General features: G+C 33.0%; 3 protein-coding genes across 4 annotated transcripts in view; 2 read left to right on the top strand and 1 right to left on the bottom strand.

Annotated features, from left to right (window-relative positions):
• Positions 1-19,723, bottom strand: part of LOC134847919 (collagen alpha-1(XXIII) chain-like) — a 51,215-nt gene extending 31,492 nt beyond the window's left edge. For both annotated transcript variants that reach the window (XM_063865204.1, XM_063865205.1), the window contains exons 1-3: positions 18,817-19,723; positions 17,953-18,071; positions 13,667-13,724 (exon numbers count right to left, since the gene is read on the bottom strand). In XM_063865204.1, coding sequence (XP_063721274.1) covers positions 13,667-13,724; positions 17,953-18,071; positions 18,817-19,057 — 418 coding nt within the window. In that variant the 5' untranslated portion in view covers positions 19,058-19,723. The remainder of the gene's footprint in view (positions 1-13,666; positions 13,725-17,952; positions 18,072-18,816) is intronic.
• Positions 1-25,394, top strand: part of LOC134847732 (transducin beta-like protein 2) — a 343,894-nt gene that overhangs the window by 229,981 nt on the left and 88,519 nt on the right. The gene's annotated exons all lie outside the window — the stretch shown is intronic.
• On the top strand, positions 717-13,145 carry LOC134848409 (tetraspanin-18-like). Its single transcript, XM_063865847.1, has 6 exons — positions 717-1,193; positions 1,424-1,571; positions 3,267-3,440; positions 5,700-5,821; positions 10,637-10,729; positions 12,709-13,145. Exons 1-6 carry the CDS (start codon positions 1,017-1,019, stop codon positions 12,862-12,864), a joined length of 870 nt encoding a protein of 289 aa, XP_063721917.1. The 5' UTR covers positions 717-1,016; the 3' UTR covers positions 12,865-13,145.

Raw genomic sequence — 25,394 nt, 5'->3', positions numbered from 1 at the left:
AGAAAAAACTTCAAAAAACCTAAGAAAACACCGAAGGCAGAGTTCCTCCTTCGGAACAATTTTTCTGCATAGATGTCAAATTTTTTAGTTTTAGAGAGTGGTTGTGCACGTTAACACAAATGAGGAACTTCAAAAAAGACTGAGACCAATAAAAATAAAAATAAAGTCTAAAAATAAAGTTGAAAAGCAGAAAATAAGTTTGGGATTATCGTTGGAATTTTCACAGTAAAAAAAATCTAAACCAAACCTCAACCAAACACTGCGAATATGATTAAATAGGTCTTCTACACTTCGATAGAGCTAGAAAAAAATGAGCTCGAAGTAGCTGAATTTAGTAAAAGATGACAAAATTGTCCAAAAACTGCTCCTAATCTCCACCCTTAGGCAAAAAATCTGTATACCTCTTGTATTTTTCTTGTATACTTCTTATATACCTATAAAACATCTTTTAGAAGGCAAACCGCATAGAAGTATAACACATTTTAAAATTTTAAATCCTGTTACTTAATGGCATGCCCAATTTTTTAAATATAAATTGAAAAAAAAACACGAGAATGTGTTTTTTACAATGCATAGTCAAACCTCCAACGTTTAAACAGGCACGCTATTACTTTTCAATCGAAAAACAGGAAATAATAAATTCCACACATCCACCGCATTTTGTTATGTTTATTTTGAGCATTTTATTATCTAGTCAAACAATTTAGCCTCTATTATAAGAAAAAATAGAAATGGAAGCTTTAACCATCTATGTAGTTTAAATTTGGCGAGTTACCGTGTATCCATGTTTATTTTTTTTATTGAAAAAAACACAAGCTAAATTTATTTATTAATTCCGGCATTTGCGTTTGTTGCGGTTATAAAACATCACGCTTCAGCTTTTCTATGATTTATTTATGAGAAAAAGCGTATTTTAAGGGTTTGGTAATCATTATTTTTGCCGAGCTTGTCACCTTTTTGGCCACAAAGGTGTCATTTTTAGCTATTAAAGTAATAAACAATATAATTACACAGAAATGGGAACCAAAGTTGACCCCACAAGTTTATCCGGAAAACACCTCCGATTATCGCGAACTATTATAATAATCTTCACTATTATTGTTATGCTGATGACGCTCGGAATAATCGGCCTCATTTGTGTTCTGCTATTCGCCTACAACATAGATGAATTGTCTGAAATTATAAACTCTCAGGTCAAAATTAAGCAGATATATTTGACGGTGACTATCGAAAAATTCAAACAACGAAAAGCTTTAAAAACATTAAAATTGAATTCGATACTTAAATAAAACGATGTTTGTCAAAATGCGGCAATCAATTGTTTCAAAGTTGAGTTCTATCGGACGAACAGAGTTTTCAAAACGTTTCTGCGTATTAAATAAAAAGTTGTGCTAAAAACATATCTGCTATAATTTTGCTGAAGACTACTTCAAATTTGGGCATTTTTGTCCTGTCTACTTTTGGGGTCCTTCTGGTGACGTCTTGTTTGGGTCTGTGTGGTGCCCTGAGACAGTCGGGATGCACTTTGAAGCTATTTGCCTTTTTCCTGACAATTCTTACTGTAATTGAATGTAAGTATGTGTCTTTTGACAAAAAAACTAAAGTTGACAAAAAAATATCTTGAGCCCGTCCGCCCCTCCCCTCTAAATCAGCCCCTTTATATATATTTATTATTTATAGTATATATAATTATAAAGAAAAATCTATTCGGTTAATTATCATACAAGTCGGAGTGGAAAATTGAATTTGTGTATAAAAATTGAAACTGAAAAAAAAACTTAAAATTGGTTAGATTTAAGTTTAAGCCGCCAGACGACTGAAAACAGAAAAATTGTGTCCAATAGCGATTTATTAGAATATAATCTGCATATCTAAAAGGAATTTATAAAAAAAAGTAAAATTTTATATATGTTGTGGAACATTTTTTTAAATTTTATTATTTGCCCTTTTATAATTGAGCATCCCAGTTCAGCGTGACCAGCCAAAATTATCCTCCTATCATCCCAGACATTTTAATCCAAAATACTTTGTCTTGATCATTTGTGAAGCTCGCATCTGTGCGTCAAGATTTGAATCAGATTTGTAAAAAAAGTTCCACAGAAATGCTTTGCTTCATCTCAATTAGTCATTTGGAAAAAAAGGAAGTAGATGTGCCCTAACTCACCCTATGAATGCAGTTCCGAATGATTTGACAAAATCAATGGAACTCATTTTAACCTGTTTTCTGGTTCAATTTCTAATGAAAAAATTTCATCTCGTCATCGAGCAAGTCCGTAAAGGGATTTAAAAAACGCGAAGTTAAGGATTCAAACGAAGAAAAAAATGACGAAAAATGTTGGTTCTTAAAAAAAATTTCTTCTAAGTTCTTCTCTGAAATACATCTTATCACTACAGTTTTGTGTACTCTGTTTAACCAGAACAATCAATTATGGTGAATCTGTCGTTCTCTTCTAAAACCTTCTCCGTCTATCAGATAACAAAAAACGCAATAGAACTTTGCTTTCACGATCTTCATTTAAACCATGATCAGATTTTCTAAAACTTCTCAAAAATTGGTGCATGTTTTTTACTAAAAAAAAAACAAATTGGAAGACAAATTTTGTTGCAAGGAGGCAGTCCAGGTTATACGAGGTATTCCAATTATTGTAAAAGTAAATTAAGTAAAGTTATAAGAGTTATAAAAGTAAAAGTTACTTTTTCATTTGATTAACTCGTAAGGAATCATTTCTTGCGAAATTAAACAGTTTTAATCGTCGTGGAATGAACTTTTCACAAGCTGAAAAACCGTGAAAACTATATCAATTTATAAATCCTGCAACACGTCGGATAATTTTTTCAATCTAGAAGTTTTGCTTTTCGCTATCAATTGTACTCTCTGATGTACTTATAAGTTTTTTAAAGATCTGCACCGTATTCTAAATAATTTATGGAGGAGAGAAAATTAGCGCTCTTCCAGTGATTTCTCAGTTTCGTTGCAGTACTGCAAACTTTAAATCTTTTTTTATGAGATATGGCGGCACTGTAAGCAGTCTGATGCAGTAATGCGATTTTATGTTTGAAACAACATTTCAAACAACATCGAGTTTGAAACAACATTGAAGCAGCACTAATCTGGAATGTAATTGAACTAAATGTGAAAATTTTGTCCTTAAAATGTTCTTCAACGGTATAAGTTCTGAAGAATAGGTTAAAAAAAATATTCAATCAGTTTTACTTTCTAAAATATCCATATTTTGACATATCTCTTACACTACATTCTGTTCTAGTCGCAGTGGCCAGCTACTATTTGGCCTACAGCTCAGAAGTTGAATCTTTCTTGTCTAGCCAGATGGACTCATCAATGGAACACTACAAAGGGGAGAACTCAACTGGGGCAGACTCCATCGCCTGGAACTTCCTCCAACTCAAGTTCGACTGCTGTGGAATTGAAAGAGAGCAAGGTACGTTGCGTTTGTACGTTGTGTTTGAACTATCGAGGGCCAAAACTTGAAACTTGAGTTTTCAACCAATGAAGAGAAGATTTTTCCCCAAGTTTTTGTCGTTTTCTCTGTTTTCTCTGTTTTTTTTTCTGAATCACGGCTGCAACTTTGACATAGGATTAGTGAAACTATTCAAGACGGGTTAGCAAATCAAAAATGGGAAAATTTTGTTTTCAAGGATAGTTTTGATCTTTCTATCGAAGATTTACAGTTAGGGTTTATGGTTGCCTGAGAATCTTCGTAAATAGAACAACTGAAATGAAATTTGGAATTTAGAATCTCCAATTCTCCCTCAAAAACACAAAGAGTTCAAAAGTTTCTCGCCCACAAACAGAAATTAGTTCAGGTTTTAGCAGGGGCGGACTTAAAGGGGGGAGGGGGGCGGACGCATTTTTCAAAATAGTCCCGCTTTTGAACTATTTTGAGATATCCATTTTTGGTGACGGACCTTAAAAGTTTTCTAAAGGCGCTTCGGCGCAAATATGTACTAATTTTGAGGGGGGGGGGGGGCACCAAAATTTCAAAAATCAAAAATCCATTATATTCCATTAAAATCAATTAAGATCAATTGTTTTTGCTTCGATATATATGAACCAATTTTTTTATTTTAATAACCATGAAAAAATGATTATTTTTGCAAATGTGAAACGTTTACTCTATTTTTGCAGCGTTCTGCAAAACTAGAACCCAAGCGAACAAGTTCATCCCCGTGTGCAATCCCTCCCTCTCTCCCCTAACTTTCACAACCCCCACACCCCTATCCTTATCCCTGGTTACACACACATTCACCCTTCGCCCTTCCACATCCCCCCACATCCCCTTCCTCATCCCCTCCCCTAATTTACCACCCACTCCCCAATATTTTACCGAAGAGTGGGAGGTGGTTAACGTGGGGCAGGGGATAAACTGGGCGAATTAAAATGGTTGGACGTTACGCTTATAACCAGCCCTCACAGGAGAAGGTGAATATGGCCTAAAAGGGGGCTTGAACCTGAAAATGGGTCAAACAAATATGGAGGACAAGGAGTGAATGACGTAACTTGGATAAGGGAGGTAATAAGGGATAAGAAAAGGTCAGCAAACTTTGAGAAATAGAAAAAATAAAAGGAAATTTGGAACAAGATAACCATTTTCTTAGCCAAAATATGTTGTTAGACGTGTGTTATAAAACCAACTGCCAATTTGTAAAAACACTGCAATCTGTTCGAAAATTTTCTTACAATTTTTAGGAATTGATTATCATCGATTAAAATGGATCGCATTGATTTGTCAAAAAAGTAGATTACAATCAATTTTTAATCGATTACAATGAATGATGATTGATTTTAATGGAGACAGACAATTGAAACCTAACAAAAAATCGATTAATATCTATGAACTTCAGTGCGGGTAGGTAAATGGATTTAAGAATTGAATTCTTTTTGTTGTCTAGGGAAACTTAGGTGAAGGTCTGGTTAAGACCTTAGTTTCCCAGTAAACAGTTATAAGTAAACATAAACAAAAACTGTCAAAAACTTCAATAGAATTGTCAAAAACCTTAATGAAAAAATGACCAATTAGAGAAAAGAGCGATAATTCTTGGACATAAAGAGCATTGATACCATCTTCAACGCCTCAACGACTCAAGGGTTCTGATCAACCAGATTCTTTGTCATTTGAGTTTGATTAAGAACACAACATTTAAATGATATAAATGAAAAGTAAGAAACCTTTTTCATAAATTAAGGAGAATTCTAGTCGTAGTTTCCAGATATATAAACATCCTCTTCATAGCCCCTCCCCCGCCCGCCTCCTCAGGGATTCGACCTCCTGCCGACCCAAAGAGTCCCCCTGTATACAATTTTGGGATATCCATTTTTGGCTGACTGACTGACCCTAAAATTTTTCTAGGCGAGAAATCAGATTTTTTGGTCAACATTGTCTAAAAAAAGCTAAAAACGCCTTTTTGGCCTGTTTTTTTTAAATTTTGTCTACGGCGCATAAATTTTTGCCGAAACCAGTTCTTTTAGTGCTTTGAGAGAACTCGGAAAATCAATTCGGTCGACTTAAAAAAAGGTCGACAAAATTTTTAGAAAATCCCCCCCCCCCCCCCTCGAGAAAATCCTAGATCTGCCCCTGATTATGAGGCCACGTTCAATTTTATGACCTGTCAGGGCCTTCAGATTGTAAAGAAACTGAAATGACTTTTCGATTCATATGACCTTTTGCGATGAATTTTAGATTGGGCGGGGACTGCGTGGGAGAGGATGAACAACACCGTGGATGGTCATAATCAGAAATATCCCTACACGTGCTGCAAAATATCACCAGAGCCCGGCATCGAAAAAATCAGAGATGGATTGGTCAGTTTCTGTGATATAATTACGATATTGAAATATGCACATGTTATTGCTCCGAATTTCGAAGAAAGTGACTGCGTATTTGATCTCGTGATTGTTTTCCTCCAGACAAAGTTCGATTTTTTAACTAGCCATTTTGGACGGTTTTTTTTATATATACAAAAAGTGTTTTTGCACTGAACTCATATGTGAAAAGGTGTTTCACCTGTTATCATTTTTTGTAAAGTTATGGGGATTTAAAGATCGCCAATATGGCCAAGTCGGGAAGGTTAATTCGCAATAATGCTGCGTTACTAGCAGCAAAAATTATCGCTTTGTACCAGGGGTGGATTTAGTGAAGAGGGGCGTGATGCTCTCTCTCCTCTGGGATTTGACCATCTCACCAAACAAAGGGTTCGCCCTTTGGTATTGATTGATGACATCTAGCTTAGACCAACCAACACTAAAATGTTTATTTAAAGCGTCTTTGGCGCCAATATGTACTAGTTTTGAAGGAGAGCGCGCGCTGAAAAAACGCATTTTGTTGGTCAAATTTTTTGATTTGTTTTTTTTTCAAACGGCGCAAAACATTTAATCAAAATAGGGTCTTCATAGTCTTCTGGACGCGGCGCAAAATATTAATCAAAATAGGGTTTTTATAGTGCTCTGGAAGTGCTCGTAAAACCATTTGGTCGACTAATAAAAAACGGGTCGACAAAATTTTCATGAATTTTTGGAAAATCTGATTTCTCCCCTCCCCCCATCCTCCACCCCTGCTGTTCTAATTATGACGTGCGGCAATGGTTTAAAAAACGCAAAAAATTTTTTGAAACTACATTTTTTGAAGAAAAAAAATTCGTTTTTAAGCGAACAATGTCCCATAGACCCTAATAGGTACTCGAAATATTTAGAGTTTTTTAAAAAAATTTTATGGCACTATAGAAAATTGAAAAAGAAATGACTGACACCGAATAAAAAAAATTTCAGTAAAATTTTATAACACCTGTTTAATTAATTTCTCTGTTATCCCATTAAAACTTTTTTTTCAGAAAGTCAAAATTAAAATAGATCAAATGTATCAATGAATTGTTTTTTTTTGTGATTAAGCACGCAATGAATATCATGATCTGAATGCTCGGTAATGTTATGAATACCCTATAATATGTTATTCTTACTGATTTCTGACTTTGTCGATGTTTTTTTCCCCAGTCTTCTTTTAGTTAAAGCAATTTCCGCGCTCTCAGAGTAAACTCAATTAATTTAACGTGTAATACACTAGTAAACAAAATTAAACTTAAATTTAGGGTTTTTCTCTACAATGCTTCTTTTCGATGTCCATCTTGGACAAAATTTTCTTCGAAATTCATTTTTAAAATTAATATAGACCAAAGGCAAATCATCAGAGCCACCATCTACGAAAATATCAACCTTTGGTTTCAAAGAAATACCAGAGTGATCCAGCTCTGAAAATGCCAAATTTCTCCTTTGCGCTAAGTTTTTACTTCGCGTGAACAAAAAAGAAACGTTCAAGTTTAGTAAAAATTTCACACCGATTGTTCCAATTTTCTCGCTGAGAATGTTTCACGTCGCATGAACAAGTTTTTTTCTCCTATTAATCAAGAAAAGATTCACCACTATGCAAAACTCAGTGCAAATGAGGAAAACTGGTATTTTCATGCCCGGAATTGATTGGTGAGCATTTGAAAACAAAAGTTGATATTTTCACAGATGGTGTCTCTGATGTCCTTGGACTATGTAAAAAAAGTTAACAAGAATTTTGAAGGAAATTTTTGTCTTAAATGGACAATGAAAAGAGGCAGAGAGCAAAATCTTGAGTTTGCGCTTAACTTGCCCACTAGTGTATAAATAAATAGATGCAAGGTGTCGAGTGATTTGAAAGTCAAAACAAAATATATCATCTCAGGGCTATGCGTTGATTGGTTCGATAGCTCTGTAAAACCTATAAACTAGTATGAAAAAAATTGCCAAAAATAAGGAAAAAACGTTGAAAATGTTTCCACTTTTTTCAAAAAACATTTTACCCCCAACGCTATTTTTAGCGTTGAGTACAAAATGAATTGTTCCGACTTTCGAACAAATTGAGGAATATATATATATATGTATGCCCATACGCAGTCATTTTTTCTAAGCTTTGTCTGAATAAAGAAATACCCCAGGCATATATAAAACTGTTGCAAACTGCATTGAGTCACTAAATGGTATTATTAATTCCATAAACGACTCAAATTTTAACACTTTGTTATTGTCAGCCTAAAATTTGTAGTTTGTCAATAATTCATAAACCAAAAGTTATTCGATACCAATTAATGGACAATCGGAACACTCAGTGCAATGTTATTTAAAATTATGTCTTAATTAAAATATTTCTTTTTTCTACGTTATGACTTCAATAGTTTTTTATCGCACTACATGCAGTCTTTTTAATGAACATTGCCTTAGACTAAAATTGGATTTAAGATTTCTGCAAGGAGAAAAATTGTCCAAAACAAACGGAAGCTCATAACAAAAATGCCAAAATTCCATTCTTTGGAATGCTTTGAATAAATAAATTTAATACTGATTGAGTTCAAGTGACCAAATCATTTGTCAAAATCAACTTGAAACAACTTATGAGCCGTAGTAATGACCACTTACCGGATGAAATATCGAAAAACATCTCACTTATGTTATCCAAAACTGATGAAATTGACATCTATTTTTTCAAACGCCCATTGTATTTGAAAAATGGTCTAAATTGAAATACGTTTTGATTTCTTTTAAAAAATAAAAAGGTAGTAGAAGGTAAAAGAAGGTAATACCTTTCAAAAGGTATTTACATCTCTCAAAATAAAAAACTACCGAGAACAAAAACCAACCTTTTACAAAAATTGATACAATATTAGGACAAAGAAGCGCTGAGCAGATTTGATACTGTATTTTATAGTGCTTTTGGTAGTTTTATAAAACCAAAATTATGGTAATTGTTGAGTGAAAAAATAGGGTATGAATTAGTTAGACGGTAAAATTCATGGGATTACGACTCTGTTGTTTCAGTTTAGGCTCAAACTAAACGTTAAGTAGAGGCAGCAAAAGAAATGATCTACCGGATTTAATATCCCAGAATGAACAAAACTGCTATCTATATAATTCAAACAATACTTCTCGTGTCAGAACAAAGCCCTGAATGTTCCTACTGCTCATTAATTGGTCTCGAATAGTTTTTAGTTTTTGGTATATGAAAAATTAACAAACTAAAAATATTTTAAGCTGATAATACGAAAATGATAAAACTTGAGTCGTCTATGGAAATAATGAGAACAATTAGCTTGCTCATTTCAATTTGGAACGATTATGAGTGCAGAATATTTGCCGCATTTAAATTTTTTTAAAGTATGATTTCGGCAACGGAGCCACACTGTAGTCTAGTGCAATCATTTCGAAGAATTCCGAGATCGGTGCTCATCCTTAGTCAACTTATCAAAAATCGGTTTAAATTAAAACAACCACCCCGGGCATATATATATATATATATATATATATATATATATATATATATATATATATATATATATATATATATATATATTCCTCACTTTCTTCAAAATTCAGATAAGTGAAGGGAAAATCTAATCATAGAAATTTCATGCTATTCAATAGGTACATAAAATTGTAGGGAAACATTTTTTGATCAGTATGTTTTCAAATCTGGAAAAATTACGACTAAGATATAGGATTTCGCACATAAGGTGTGCATTGACATCAACCTAATACTTGATAATCTGTGTCAACAATAAATTGAAAAAACCTTTAAATTTCCGTGAGGCGACAATTTGTAACACGCGACAATTTGTAACAGTATAATAAGCGGGGAACACTGATCTACGTGCAGTGTTCTTCTCATGCCGGATGTAAGCGCAGCGGAGCGAAGCGGAGCCAGTGTATTCTACTTGCCAATGCCTTGTTACGAATTGGCGGCTGTTACGAATCGTCGCCTGTTACGAATTGTCGCCCTACCTCAAATTTTTGGCTGAAGATTTTTTTGGAGGCATTTATCAAAAATAAATTTTTGGATAAACTTTTACTGGTCAGGAGGATTTAAACAATATATGCAACAAAAAGAAAAATTTTTGAGAGCTTTTCAAAAAAGCTAAAAAAAAAAGAGCAAAATATTTAAAAATCGGGTTCTCAGGACTACGTTACGCACACCAAAAAACTCTGCATGTAAAAAAATTTCGTTTGGATTCAAAATTTGTTTGGCGCTTCAAAATGAAAGGGCAACTTTGAAAGTTTACTTAAAAACCGTTTTTGGGTGTTCATAAAAAATGATCACTTTTTATAAATGAAAACTGTGTGAATTGTTTTAGAAAAAAAAATCCTACCTTTTTGTATTTCAATACAACGACTTTCATGCTAAGAGAACAGACAAATACATTTATATTTCGATCACTCTAAAATTTTGATATGGAAAAATTGTATGAAATTTGTATAACTGGCTTTTTCCCATAAACTTAAAGTATAGAATTAATTTGATAAAATTTCAATCTATTTAGTCAACCGGTAAACAACATCTTGACACTTCTAGCAGTTTTGATACGAGAAAACAAGTTGCATCCAATTGTCCCGACAGGCTCAAAATTAGGTTGCTCTAACATATTTAGTCAGCAAGCACTGTCAAAATTCGGCAACAAAGATTCAAAATGCCTAGCAAAATTACCCAAGGCCAAACAATGTATGGTGTTCCGAATCGACCGCCTGAGGAGGATGGTGTATTGTTGAATGTCTCAAATGAGCAATTTTTTTATTGGCTTAAAAATATGAAAAGAAAGTTCTACTTTTTAGGTGAGACCAACTTCAGCTGACCTCGATAAATGTTACATTGGTTCTCCCCCACCAGGACTTCATACAGAGGGGTGCTACGACACTCTAAATCAGGTATGTTCCCAGTGGGACATTTGATGACCATAATCGAGTTAGATTTTTGAATCTAACCACGTGTCATTTAAAATTAGATTATTAAGTTGAATTCTAAAAAAAAATTCAGCAAGATTATAAATGTAGCCAGATTTGATTTCATGCAGTTGATTTCATAGTTTTGACTCAGCAGATTTGAATTCGAACAAAAACGAACAATATTTGAAAATTCAATCGCGTTTTTCTCAAATTAGGTTAACAAAAGAAAAAATTGGAAAAGATCAAAACTTGCTTCGAATTTCACCAGAATTAACATGGTGTAATTTTTTCTCCGAAACTCTCAACCAACATTTTACCCCAAAAATGGGTCATTTTGGCCTTTCTAATTAATCAAAAAACACGCCGAAAATAACGTGTTAATTGATAGGAAAATTATCGAAAAAAAAATTATCGAGAAAATTTTAAAAGGGTTAAATCTCCAAAAACCAGTATACGAGAAAATGTTTTTGCTTGATAGTCAAGAAATGCAATTTTTTTTTATGAAACCCAAACTTTTTGCTTAAAAACAAATTTTAAACATCTGCTTAAGTTTTTGGACATTTAGTTGTTTATAATTTTGTTGGGCGGTGTTAGAGGCTCCTGGTGCTTTATATTACTTGATTGATTAAGAAAGCCAAAAAGACCCGTTTTGGAATTAAATTTTGGTAGAGAAATTCGGACAAAAATTGCGCCTCATTAACTCTATGAGAAAATAGCGTTTGAAAATTTTGCTCGTTTTGTCAAAATAATTTAAATCAACACTGTATTTCATACAGTTTTTACATCAAAAATTAGATCTCAAGGCCAACCTTAAAATTCAAATTTGCAAGCAAAAATTGCTCGAAGATGGTAGATTGCTTTTTAAATTAAATCTGTCTGTTCCACTTCTTGTTCCGGCTTTCGTACGAAAGTAACTGAATGTTTGCGCTCGGGAATGTATTTTCTCTTCAGAAGAATTTCGACTTTTAACTAGCCATTTTTGACGGAATTTGCTTATATCATTCAAAAATTATTCGTGTCTTGAGCTTAAATTTCAAAGATATTTCACTTTTGATAATTTGAAGTTATATGGGTTTAAAAATTGCAGTTTTGGTCAATTTGGGACAATTAACGCGCGATATAGTTTCGCTATTTAGGCGTTAGCGGAAATTTAATCCTTCAAAGAAATCGTTCCAAATTTGTTAGGAGGCTTATATGCAAAAATTGATATGACGCTAGGATCAAAATCTATCACTTTGTAGCTAATATGGTGTGTGGGGGGATGATTTTCATAAAAATAAACTCAAATTAAAAAAAATTGCTTGTTTTATTTTATTGTTTTAATTTTTTCAAGTTATTACTGCTCTATAGACCTTAAAAGGCAGTCGTAACATTCAGTGCTTCACCCAGATACGAGCAGTCTTGTTTGCTATTTTTTATAATATTGGCTCTTCAGCTTTGTTTGAAAGTCAGGTTCAGAACTCGTGATTTCAGCAGACGTAGCACAGCAAACTTATTTAGATGGCCTAAGAATTCCGTATTGAAAACAAAAGTTGTTCGAAAGCTATCTTTAAAAATTTCTTGATCGTGAACTTAATCTTACGTCCTGAAACCTTAAACCAAAATTCTCTCTTAAATCTAAACATAAGTCAATCTCTGCTCAAAATATTCAGTTTTTCTAAAAAGAAAATTTGATGAAAACTTGTCGAGGCTTACCAAAATCTGCTGCATACGCCACTTTAATCATACAAAAAGCTGGTCGAGGCTATTAAAACATATGATTTTATAAAGATTCCGTGTTGAGAAGATTATGCTTGCGAAATTGTCAATAGATTTCATCGACTCAAGTTTAATTTCGTCAAGGGATCATAAACTTTATCCCGTTTTGACTTTTCCGTTCAAATTTTTTGGTTTTCCTCGAAAAAATCTTAAAAATTTTAAAGACGCATTTTGAAAAAAAACTTATGTTTTTTTCTTTTCAGCTGATGAGTGAATTTGGCGTGTGGATATCAGTGGCTATTTTTGTGACCATTGCAATCCAGCTACTGTTAGTCTATCTGTCATGTCAGATTTCAACCAAACACCAAGCCGGAAATTCGTTCATGTTTTCAAGCAGAGTCAAGGACGAAAAGGAGTGAAGAGGAAAATCTTGAAAGGAACATTACAAGAAAAAAACATTTTATTTTGTTATTTGAGCCTACGATTTCAATAGTGGCGAAGAAATTGCATAAAGAAACTGAGAGCAAGAAAATAAGAGAGGTGAACTAAAGAAAAATAATTGGATTTCATTGAAAAATTCTCCTATGCTGTCTATGAAGGAGTATTTACCCTAAAAATGAAGAAACTGAACAGTTAAACATACTAATTTTGAATCTAATTACGAACATTTTCCCTGTCTCCTCCATGTAATAAGGTTTGTAAATTTATCGAGCTTGTTGAACCAAATTGTTGAAGTTAGTTTAGTTGATCTTTTTATGCGGTTGCTTAATGAGCTTGAATTATTTTCCTAATTTTCATTGTAGATAATCAGGTTTCAAGTAATTTTTAGTACCTGGTGTCAAATTAACCAGGTGTCAAAATTATAATCTTTCAAAATAGTCCTTTTTTCGATTTTGTATAATTGCAAACGAGTCCGGAAGGATCCAGCTTTTCACCTCATGAAATGTGCTCACCATCAGGAAGAATCAAAATTTTTGTCATAGTTTCCATATTTTCCCACGCATTCTAGGAAAACTGACAAGTTGTTTAACTGATTCCACCGTCAGTTCAATCCAAACATTGTTTATTTACTCCTGCAAAATATATTAAATTATTTCTAGTTGTTTACTTACACATTTACCCACAAATTGCGAACCCTTCGATCCCAAGATTGAAGCGAGTGAAATCCGTTTTTTACACATGCATGCTGTTTTGAAGTTAAGAAGAAGACTTTGTACTAACTTTGCGAGCAGTCACACACTTTGACTTCCTTGGCGGGTTCGGAGTAAAATCTTGAAAGCTGAAACAGAATTAAATTCGATGTTTTATGAAAATCAAATGCTTTTCATTTAAAAAATATGTCAAAAGAAATTTCAATGAATCTTATGAACCAATGGGTTAGATTGGTTTTTTCCATTGTTTACTTTATTATTTAAAGTAACGGAATATTTGTGCTCGGGTGGGTTTTTTTTCTTCGGACAAATTTCGACTTTTAACGAGCCATTTTTGACGGAATTTTCTAAAATATCATTCAAAAGGTATTGTTGTCCTGAGCTTAAATTTGAAAAGATATTTCACCTGTGATCATTTTTCGTAAAGTTATGGGTGTTTAAAGATAGCCATTTTGGCCAGTTTGGGACAATTAACGCGCGATATATTTCGCGCTATTAACGCGTTAGCGGAGATTTAATCCGTCTTAGAAATCGTTCCAAATTGGTTAAAAGAAGCTTATTTGCCATGATTGATTTGTAACAAGGAGCGAAATCTAATCTTTTGTACTTTATATGGCGTGTGGGAGGATGGTTTTCATAAAAAAAAATTTCAAATTTCAGAAAAAAAAATCATTTTTTAATTTCATTTATTTTTTTAAAATGTTATTTCTGCTCAATAAACCTTAAAAGGCAGTCGGAATTTTGAGGACTTCGCCCTGATACGAGCAGTCTTGTTATTTTTCTAGAACAAACCTAAATATTTTGGTCATTTTGGTCGGGATTAAAGCTGTGTTAAGGAAAATGAACACATAATCACTTCTTGTCTAAAATGGTCACAAATTAACCAAGTTAGTGTATGTGCAAGTATAGATAATAAAACTTTTGTCTCATTAGATTTACAGATCAGGGGCGGATCTAGGATTTTCTCGAAGGGGGGTGGGTGGATTTTCAAAAAAAGTTTGAAAACTTTGTCGACCTTTTTTCATGTCGACAAAATTGATTTTCCGAGCTCTCACAAAGCATTGAAAAGACCCTTTTTATATGAAAAAGTATGCGTCATCTTACGATGCTGTCAGAAACGAATAAGCTGGATGGTTTTTTTATTCTTTACTTTATTATGTTTCTAGAACAAAACTAAAATATTTTGTTTTCAAAAAGGTGGAGGAAGTAACTGGAAGTTGAAAATGTCATAGAGGCTCACTAAGAATTTCTCTACTTCCATTTATTTCCTCCACCTTTTTGAAAGCAAAATTTTTTTTTAGCTTTTACAATACAAATGTCTTATTATTTGTTTGGGGATTTCACTAACTGTTCCGGATTGCGCAAATGCTGTTGATGATTCCGCAAATTCTTATATTTTGAGCGGTACAGTGTTTTAGGTATTTGTTTGTGATATATAAAACAGCAAAGAAGATCAAAGAAAAGTTACGAATTCCTTAATAAATCTGATTTTAACCTGTTGCGGAACACGCCTACAATGCACAGAATGCACAGATTGACCTCGTACTGAGTTGATTTATCAGTGAGAAATAACTGAAGAGTGCGCACTGCATTACCAAAAAGTTTCAAACTATCATTTTCAAAAAATATTCCAATTAAAGAATCTTAAATCAATTAGACTTTTCTGAAAAGGTTTTCCCCAAAAAAGTATCAGATCAACATTGAGCAATCGCATCAAGTCGACAAAAAACACTAACACTAAATCGCGAGTGAAAAAAAATCAATAGGTTAAAAATTATAAGAAATTCAATCTTAAACAGAGTCTCATGTACTACTTGCTGCAGAACGCAGGCAAATTATTGATAAAAGAAAGATTTTATTTTTTTGTGTGTTAGTGTATGTCTATGTGTTTCCTCGTGTCTGTCTTTTTTTGATTGTTACATTTTTTAATCCTAAACTTCTTTCGTTTGTGCTGCAGTGAAACTATTTTCATTGATGCGTATTTTAACTTCAGAAAAATAGTTTTTTTTTCTTGTTGATTTGGTCATAATGTTTGACTTTACTTCACAGCAGTCACCTGTATTTCATTTTAAAGCTGATTTCTTGGTATTTTTTTTTTAAATTAACGATGTATATTTACTATTATAGGTTCAAGTGTTTTGGGTATTTGTTTGAGAGAAGAATGCATCCCAAGGATAAAGTAAAGCTCCAAAAAGGTAAAATATTTAATTTGGTTAAGTTATTTATGATTACATATATCAATTGGGAACAACGACTTAAATGCTAAAGAATTCGTTTTGCTTGATTATATCTTAGCTTTTGTTGATATTTTCTGAACCGTTTTTAGTTGTAGTTTTTTTTAGTTGCAGTTTATCATGCAAGTTTTTCCAATTACATATTTGATACTTTCTATGCAGTTTTTTAGTTGCAGCGTCTGTTAGACAAAGGGTCACTCTCAATTCTTTTTAGGGCCGTTCGAAAAATATTTTGATTTGTTTTTGATGATTTATTTGGACTTTTTTGGTCATTTGGAGTTGCTAAAAATTATATGCGCCGATCTGAAGTTACTGACGTACAGTTGTGACGGTCCAAATTTTCACTTTGGTTTGAGTAGCTTTTTTAAAAAGTCATGGATCTCGAATTGAGCAAGCGTGATACAAATGACCTGCGTGATACAAAAAGTAAACTGCGCAACTCTCAAAAACAGAAAACTGTTGGGATTTTCAAGGTTTTATCTGTTGAGCGTTTGTAAGTTTTTGAAGCTTTTTTTTGTGAGAACTATGGCGGAAGTTTAAGAGTTTTGTTACCTGAAACTTCACAAGTTTTCGAAATTTTAACCTAATTTCACCAAATTTTTAGTAAATTCTCGACAATAACAAATGAAAAATGTAATCGTTGATTTGATTAAATAGCGCTTAGATAACCTTGTCGCTAGTCAAATGTTGTCACTAAATGTGATATCAGAAAAAAATCAAGTCTGATAATTGAGCAAAAAATCCATGCGATAGATGGAATATTTTTTCATCATGCGTTTTTATTCAAAAGCTAAGTTTTGCCTAATTTTTAAGCCTTCAAAAACCATTTTTTGGAAACTTTGTTGAATTTTTTGAATTACTGTTTACTAAAATGATATTGTTTGATATTTGATTCTGATACAAAAAAAAACCGTGATATTTTGGTCAGAATTGGTCATTTTTGTAAGTAGGTAGTCCAATCATTCGAAAAAAGGCCTAAAACATTTTTTTTGATTGAGATTTTTTTGTTTCAAACATTGTATACTTTTGGAATTTTAACGTCTAGTTTTCAAGTTTAAGGCTGCGACTACTGAACCAGTACATTGTTTTTGCCGTCATATACTTGTCAAAAGATGTATCTTATGTTGAGTCTGCCATTTGGAGTTGAAGTAATTTAATTTTTATTTGCTTGATATTTGACCTTTATAGGAGTAAATTGATGAAATTATTGGTTTAGAGCATGAATTCAGACTTTCTGATACTCTAGTATGTAAATGGTTTTGCTGCGACCATTAAAATGGATATACATTTTGCGATCGGGTTAATTTAATACTCTAAAATTTTAAAAACCAGATACCACAAAAAAAGCTTCGAGTGATATATGTATCAGAAATAAGTCAAGAGATACATCATCATGAAACCCATTCTTACAAAATTCAAAAATTTTCAAACAAATTGTCCCAGTGTCTAGAAAACAAATTTTTCATTTTTTGCTCAATTTTTGAAAACTACTAGAAGAAAATGGGTTTACTGCATCGATAGAAGAAAATGGGTTTACTGCAGAACACTACTATTGCTAGCTGGCTTGTGTATAATTTTCAAAATGTTCAATGTTTTCAGTTTCATTTATATGGTACTGAAATGGTACCAAACCACTAGTAAACCAAGTTAACATCCCATTCCTCAAACAAGCAGTTTTTTGGAGGGATGTTAGCTTGGTTTTAGGTGAGAACTTTTAGCCAATCAGAATCGGGTGTTTTAACCTTTTACAAAAATCCGAAATTAACGCGGGCGAAAATCTTAACTTGGTCTATCTTGATCCCTAAAATTTTTCCTTTATGTCTCGATCAGTTTTGCTTAACATGCTAAGAAAAATTTTGAACCCGAGGTTGTTTCAGGCCTGAACTTATCGTGAAAAATATTCCATTCAATTCTGATCTTTAAATTGCAGTAAGCCCGAGAGAAAAACGCATCCGAAAAAAAACGCCCGAGAAAATAAATATATCTTAAGCTAGATGTGTTCAATAAGTGATTGCATCGACATTATCAACTAACTGTTCACACATGCTTGATAAATTACATCAAATGCTAGTAAGTACGTTCCACTTTGATTTTGTCCTTTGGGTGAAATTTCATAACCCACCTGTCTCGAGGCAACTGGCGAATCAAATCTGGATCTCTCCAGTTCTGCAATTCGGACTGCGTTTGATTCCATTGTCCTCTGCAGTTGCATCTTCTCCCGGTAGAAGTTCAGACACAGACCTGTAAATTAAAAGTGTGCTAGGTTTCCTCGAGGTGGGGGGGGGGGGCACTATTTCAAAAAAAAAACAGTTTCGAAAATTCTGTCGACTGTTTTTACGCCCACCAAATTGATTTTCCGACCGCTCTCAAATCACTTAAAAGTCATTATTTTGACCATAAGTTCTGCGACGACGGCAATTTTTTTAAAGTACGTTTTAGCCACTTTTTGGATAACTTTGACCAAAAGACGCGTTTTCTCACTCCTTCCCCTCCCCCCAATTTATAAGTTGGCTAAAACGTACTTTTATGCTCCGAATGCTCTTCTCAGAAAAATTTTAGAGCTTTTAGCCAAAATTGCCGATAATATTAAATTATTTCCAATTGAAGTCGTTACACAATAAAAAGTAAAATTGAAAGATTTTTTTTTCCAGAATAACATCGCTTGAGAGAGCGCCATAAGACTATCAACTAGCCTGTTTTTAATTTCAATAAGTCCAAATTTCAAACTCCGATAAAACTCTGTTAAATTATTTGACGACCATAAATTCAGCAGTTCGAAAATCATTATGCTTCAAATTGGTTTCACAATTTTTTGCTGTTGTGGTATACTTTTCAATTCCTGGCTGATTTTTCTTCGCCAAGGTTTTCGTGCAATGTAAAAATTTGACCGAAAAGCGGGATACAAAAGTAGTCAGCTTTTGATTAAAAAAAAATCTGCATAAACAGCAAAAAGAGTATATGTTTTTGATTGAAACAGATAACATGCCTGTCGATATAACCGATAACGCTATCGCCAAAATCGATAAAATCGATCCCCATGTAAAACGCTCCTTTTTCAGTTCACTCTGATTCGGAGTTTTCGTTAAAGTTTTCACATCAGTTGACAAACTCGGGTGGAACTTCTGGTCTCGGTTGTAGGGGGGTGTCTCATAGAGGTAAGTGTCGTAAATTGAATTTGAAATGGATTTTCGGCCTGGTTCCTTATTGCCGTTTATCATTGTTGACATTTAAAGTTCTGAAATTTTTATAAATTTCTCTTTATTTCGAAGAAAGCGTTCAAATAATTGTCGTCAATAAAATTAAGCAAATTATTTAAATCAAAATGGTAACGATGCTAGTAAATTATTGCCTGTGGATTTAAGAATTGAAGCATAAATAAGAAAAATTGATCTCAAAGTTTTGAAAATTTTTGTGCAGCGCAATGTTAAACGAGCTTTTTACCTAATAAAATTTTGTATAAATAATTTAACTCAAATAACCCCGAGACAATTATAGAACCATTTATTTGGTTGGATCATTCGAGCATTTGGTGTAAATCAGTTTAAGCTTGTCTTAACCAATAATAAATTCGAGTACTGAATCTTAAAGCTTAAACCATGGGTAGTGTCGCTTGTCTGCTTTGGGTAATTAAGTTTCTCAAAAATAAAAGAGCCTGAAGTTTCCTGAGTTGTTGTTCCGCTTTTAATCTCAGTTTTATCTCACTTTAAGTGGCTTAGAATAACAAAACTTATAAAGGGAAATATTAAACAAATCAAGATTAAAATATTTTTGGGAAGGCCCAACTTTGCAAGAGTTGTCTTAGCTTTGGGCTAACAATCAAGTATTTTACGAATATACGGCTTTATCAACCTGTTACGTCAAAAAGGCAAACAGAGACAATTTATCTTCAAGCTTAGCTGAAGGAAGGAATAATTTAGCGATTTATTGTTGAATAAGCGTTTCAGTTATTGAGAATAAATAACAGGAAAAAAACGATAACAATCCTTTTAACCTTTTTTAAAATTTCATTTTAAAGCGTAGTGTAATTTTCTGCTAATTAGCATGTCTGCAGTTTTGTTCACGTCTTTAAAATTAGATATTTTGAGTTCAAATTCAGAATTAGAATTATTTTGAACATATCCGGATTAATGTCTTGCTGCGAAGGGATCAGTAGCCAGATATTTCACTGATGGCTTCAAAATTTAATAAAAGCCCGATTTTACAAACTCAGCAGTGAAAATACGTCAATTTAAATTTGTCAATTTTCAAATTGACCTTCAGAAAACCTGCTAAATTGTCATAAATTGATTGAAGTTAGGCGTAATTTTTTATGGTAACAAATTGACGTTGCATACTTTCAACTAGAACAAATTGGAGTCTAGTTTTGAAGCTTTGAAGAAAATTAGAGGCAAAATTAGGAAGAAAAACGAGTCTAACCATTGACTTGCAGATAATTTCTGATCCACACGTACAGTGTTTATACGTGTCCGATACTTGTTTTGATTCCCAGAAGACCAGAAAAAAGGGAAGGCGAAATCGAAATTAGACAGCTACTTTTTTTAAACGAAGTCACAGTCAAATTGATATAATCTAATTATCAATGCTGGTCGCATTTTCTGTATTTTCAGCTCAAAGCCAAAAATATTTGCGCCCAACTAGCTTGTTAATTGGTCTTCACTCAAATTACATTGCTAAATACTCGGTCAAATTGAAACCTGGGGATGAACCGAGAATTACATCACAAAATACTCGATCAAATTGAAATCTGAAAGTGATTAGTAAAACAACGAGAAACACAGTGGTGTACTCAGGGTTTTTTAATGGCGTTTGCAGTTTTTTTTGCAAAGCTGTGTCTTTCGTTTTATAGTTCAGGGGTGGGTTAGTTTTTTTGGTGCAAAGATGCTTACAAAATTTGTTTATATTATTGCCGGCAATAAGAGTGATGTAGAAAAAAGTATAAATGCAACCGGAAAAAATATCCTTTGAAAAAATATAACGACCGGAATTGAACGAAGGGGTGGTCTCAATGTGTTATTAGGCAAAAAATTTTTTACCTCAAATGAATAATGCAGAAAAAATTGCATTGGGTTCAGTTTTTTTGGATCAATGGGTCAAAATAAAAGGCAAATGAGTTGTTGAAAAAAATTAATGTCCGTTTTATAACCAGATCATTCAGCTTTTAGTTTTTGTATCATGCAAAATTCAACTATGTGAAGATCGTGTTCATTCACACATAAAAACGCTTTGTTCATGTTTTTTCCTCACAGTTTGAACTGCAATCTGCATAAATGAAATAACCACTTTTACCACAGTCGTTTGTTGAAAAAAGTCTTATTAAAAATTAACAACTCTGGAAGCTCAGCTCCGGAACACAATTTAAGTAGAATAAGACAAAAAAACACCATTACAATTTTACAAAATATTTTAAAAGCAGCTTTATGTATGATTTTTAACAACTGTTGTATTCGATATATTCGGAAATTATAATGTTTTCTTGAAAAATCGGTTTATTTGCCTAATTTTTGCAGAGCTTAATGATGTGTTTTGAGTAAGTTTATACATATTCAGTTCTAATATATATTTTTTGAATTTATTTAGAAAAGGAATATTTAATACTGATTTTCAAAAGAAATGAGGTTTTCATTAACCAGAATACTTTATATAGTCGCAGTTTCACTTATCGGCCTGCTTTTTTTCAATCAAATTCAAAAACTTTCCTTCGTGCAAAATTATAGAAAGCAAAATGGCCATAGTCGAAATCATCGTCGAGAAGATCAAGAGAAGATAGAAAAAACGGAACCATTTGTTAAACCTCAAATCATCAGCAATCAATCAGTGATTTCTTCTAGAATATTTGAGCTGCCATATGGTGTTAAGATAACAAGAACAGCTTTGAAAAATCCTGGGAATTATCGCAGTTGGGAAAACGCCCAGAAAAATCTGGAACCTTTAAGAGAAAAAAAACCGGGTGAGAATGGGGAAAAAGTTGACCTCAACTCCGAAGAAGAACTTCTCAACCAGCAAACTTCTGGTAAGTTTGGGTACTCTAAAGTCAGAAGTGATAAAATTGCACTTGACCGGACTATTCCAGACACACGACCGTCTTCATGTAAAACGAAACAATATCACGAAAATTTACCTCAGGCATCGATTATTATTACTTTTCACAACGAGGCAAAATCAGTACTTTTGAGGACAGCGACAAGTATTGTAAGCCGATCGCCAGAAAAGCTTCTGAAGGAGATGATTTTTGTCGACGACCTAAGTGATTACCCGGAAATAAATGGGTCCGATTTCGAGAATGAGTTAGCCATGATAAGCCCGAAAATCAAATTATTTAGAAGTTCCAAAAGAATAGCAAATATCCAAGGTCAAATTTTGGGTTCTAGAAAAGCGACTGGCGAAGTTTTGGTTTTCATGGACAGTCATGTTGAAGTCGGTATAAATTGGTTACCACCTCTTTTAGATCCAATTGCTTTGAATTTTCGCGCAGTTGTTCAACCTACACATGAAATTATAAGCGAGCACAATTTTGGGTATCGACCAGTTGACAATAATGACCTTCAAAGAGGCTCTTTCGACTGGTTCATGACTTATAAAAAGATTCCAATTCCTGAAATTGAAGCAGCTAAGAGAAAGAGTCAGTCTGATGTTTTCTTCACACCTGTTTTGTTTGGAGGTGTGTTTGCCATTCATGCTGATTGGTGGAAAAAATTAAAAGGATTCGATCCTTTTCTCGACATTTGGAGTGGAGAGCAGTTTGAAATGTCATTCAAGGTTAGCTAATAGATGCTACTGAAAACACATTATAAAATATAAATGAAAAGAAAAAATAAATATATAGATTGTGAGTTTCAGATATTTTTATTCAAAATGAAGGCAAATTTATTTGAAGGTTTTGGGCTGAGGCTAGGATATTTTGACCCAACCTAGAAAATGGACAGAATTGTACGTATTAATGATTTTTTTTTGCAATTTTCAAGAGGTAAAAGCAGAATTATCGTATTTTTAAAAAAAAAAATTTTGTATAATTTTTTTTGTAAAATTGATTGTTTGTCAGCCAAAAATAACTCTTATAAACACCAAAAAGTCTATGCTTATGCTCAGTGGCCAGCTACTTGTATTTTCTAGTATAATTATTATTGAAAGCCCAAACGAACTATCCAGTACTGACAAACTTGAGATTAAATTTGATTTTTATAGATTTTAAAATAGATAAAATACTGTATATGAATTGATTAACGATAGGCATTTTAAGTACGTAAATCAATTTGAAATGGATGAAATTGATTTTTACTATCTTTTTTTCAAAATATTTTTCATATATCTTTTTCACTATTTCAGTCATCAAATAACATATTATAACACTAAAAAGTTCAATTTAGAAAAGCTCATTTTGAAGAGAATTATTTTGAAGATATCCGGATTAATGTCTTGCTGCGAAGGGATCAGTAGCCAGATATTTCACTGATGGCTTCAAAATTTAATAAAAGCCCGATTTTACAAAGTCAGCAGTGAAAATACGTCAATTTAAAGTTGTTAATTTTCAAATTGACCTTCAGAAAACCTGCTAAATTGTCATAAATCGATTGAAGTTAGGCGTAATTTTTTATGGTTACACAATTGACGTTGCATACTTTCAACTAGAACAAATTGGAGTCTGGTTTTGAAGCTTTGAAGAAAATTAGAGGCAAAATTAGATAACTTCTGATCCACACGTACAGTGTTTATACGTGTCCGATACTTGTTTTGATTCCCATAAGACCAGAAAAAAGGGAAGGCGAAATCGAAATTAGACAGCTACTTTTCTTAAACGAAGTCACAGTCAAATTGATATAATTTAATTATCAATGCTGGTCGCATTTTCTGTATTTTCAGCTCAAAGCCAAAAATATTTGCCCCCAACTAGCTTGTTAATTGGTCTTCACTCAAATTACATTGCTAAATACTCGGTCAAATTGAAACCTGGGGATGAACCGAGAATTACATCACAAAATACTCGATCAAATTGAAATCTGAAAGTGATTAGTAAAACAACGAGAAGCACAGTGGTGTACTCAGGGTTTTTTATGGCGTTTGCAGTATTTTTTTTTGCAAAGCTGTGTCTTTCGTTTTATAGTTCAGGGGTGGGTTAGTTTTTTTGGTGCAAAGATGCTTACAAAATTTGTTTATATTATTGCCGGCAATAAGAGTGATGTAGAATAAAGTATAAATGCAACCGGAAAAAATATCATTTGAAAAAATATAACGACCGGAATTGAACGAAGGGGTGGTCTCACTGTGTTATCAGGGGTTATCAAATTATGATACCATCAACAAAAGTTGGAGTTTCCGATGGACTTCAATTTGAGAATTCGGTCAGGCAAAAATTTTTTATCTCAAATAAATAGTGCAGAAAAAATTGCACTGGGTTCAGTTTTCTTGGATCAAAGCGTCAAAACATAATGCAAATGAGTTGTTTCTTAACCAGATCATTCAGCTTTTAGTTTTTGTATCATGCAAAATTCAACTACGTGAAGATCGTGTTCCTTCACACATAAAAACGCTTTGTTCATGTTTTTTCCTCACAGTTTGAACTGCAATCTGCATAAATGAAATAACCACTTCTACCACAATCGTTTGTTGAAAAAATTCTTATTAAAAATTAACAAACTCTGGAAGCTCAACTCCGGAACACAATTTAAGTAGAATAAGACAAAAAAAACACCATTACAATTTTACAAAATATTTTAAAAGCAGCTTTATGTATGATTTTTAATACCTGTTGTATTCAATATATTCGGAAATTATAATGTTTTCTTGAAAAATAGGTTTATTTGCCTAATTTTTGCAAAGCTTAATGATGTGTTTTGAGTTAGTTCTTACATATTCAGTTCTAATATATATTTTTTGAATTTATATAGAAAATTAATATTTAGTACTGATTTTCAAAAGAAATGAGGTTTTCATTAACCAGAATACTTTATATAGTCGCAGTTTCACCTATCAACCCTGCTTTTTTTCAATAAAATTCGAAAACTTTCCTTCGTGCAAAATTATAGAAAGCAAAATGGCCATAGTCGAAATCATCGTCGAGAAGATCAAGAGAAGATAGAAAAAACGGAACCATTTGTTAAGCCTCAAATCATCAACAGTCAATCAGTGAGTTTTTCTAGAATATTTGAGCTGCCATATGGTGTTAAGATAACAAGAACAGCTTTGAAAAATCCTGGGAATTATCGCAGTTGGGAAAACGTCCAGAAAAATCTGGAACCTTTAAGAGAAAAAAACCGGGTGAGAATGGGGAAAAAGTTGACCTCAACTCCGAAGAAGAACTTCTCAACCAGCAAACTTCTGGTAAGTTTGGGTACTCGAAAGTCAGAAGTGATAAGATTGCACTTGGCCGGACTATTCCAGACACACGACCGTCTTCATGTAAAACGAAACAATATCACGAAAATTTACCTCAGGCATCGATTATTATTACTTTTCACAACGAGGCAAAATCAGTACTTTTGAGGACAGCGACAAGTATTGTAAACCGATCGCCAGAAAAGCTTCTGAAGGAAATGAATTTTGTCGACGACCTAAGTGATTACCCGGAAA

The sequence above is a fragment of the Symsagittifera roscoffensis genome, chromosome 6, assembly GCF_963678635.1.
Source record: "Symsagittifera roscoffensis chromosome 6, txSymRosc1.1, whole genome shotgun sequence".
Taxonomy (NCBI): Eukaryota; Metazoa; Xenacoelomorpha; order Acoela; family Convolutidae; genus Symsagittifera; species Symsagittifera roscoffensis.
The sequence above is the reverse complement of the archived record's forward strand: the minus strand, read 5'-3'. Positions and strand labels throughout refer to the sequence as shown.

What these genes read in the sequence shown, in the direction of transcription:
- LOC134848409 (XM_063865847.1), top strand. Translation starts at nt 1,017, where the DNA reads ATGGGAACCAAAGTTGACCCCACAAGTTTATCCGGAAAACACCTCCGA. An exon ending in CTGAAATTATAAACTCTCAG is followed by an intron (nt 1,194 to 1,423) that starts GTCAAAATTAAG and finishes ATTTTGCTGAAG; the next exon opens with ACTACTTCAAATTTGGGCAT. An exon ending in AATTCTTACTGTAATTGAAT is followed by an intron (nt 1,572 to 3,266) that starts GTAAGTATGTGT and finishes ATTCTGTTCTAG; the next exon opens with TCGCAGTGGCCAGCTACTAT.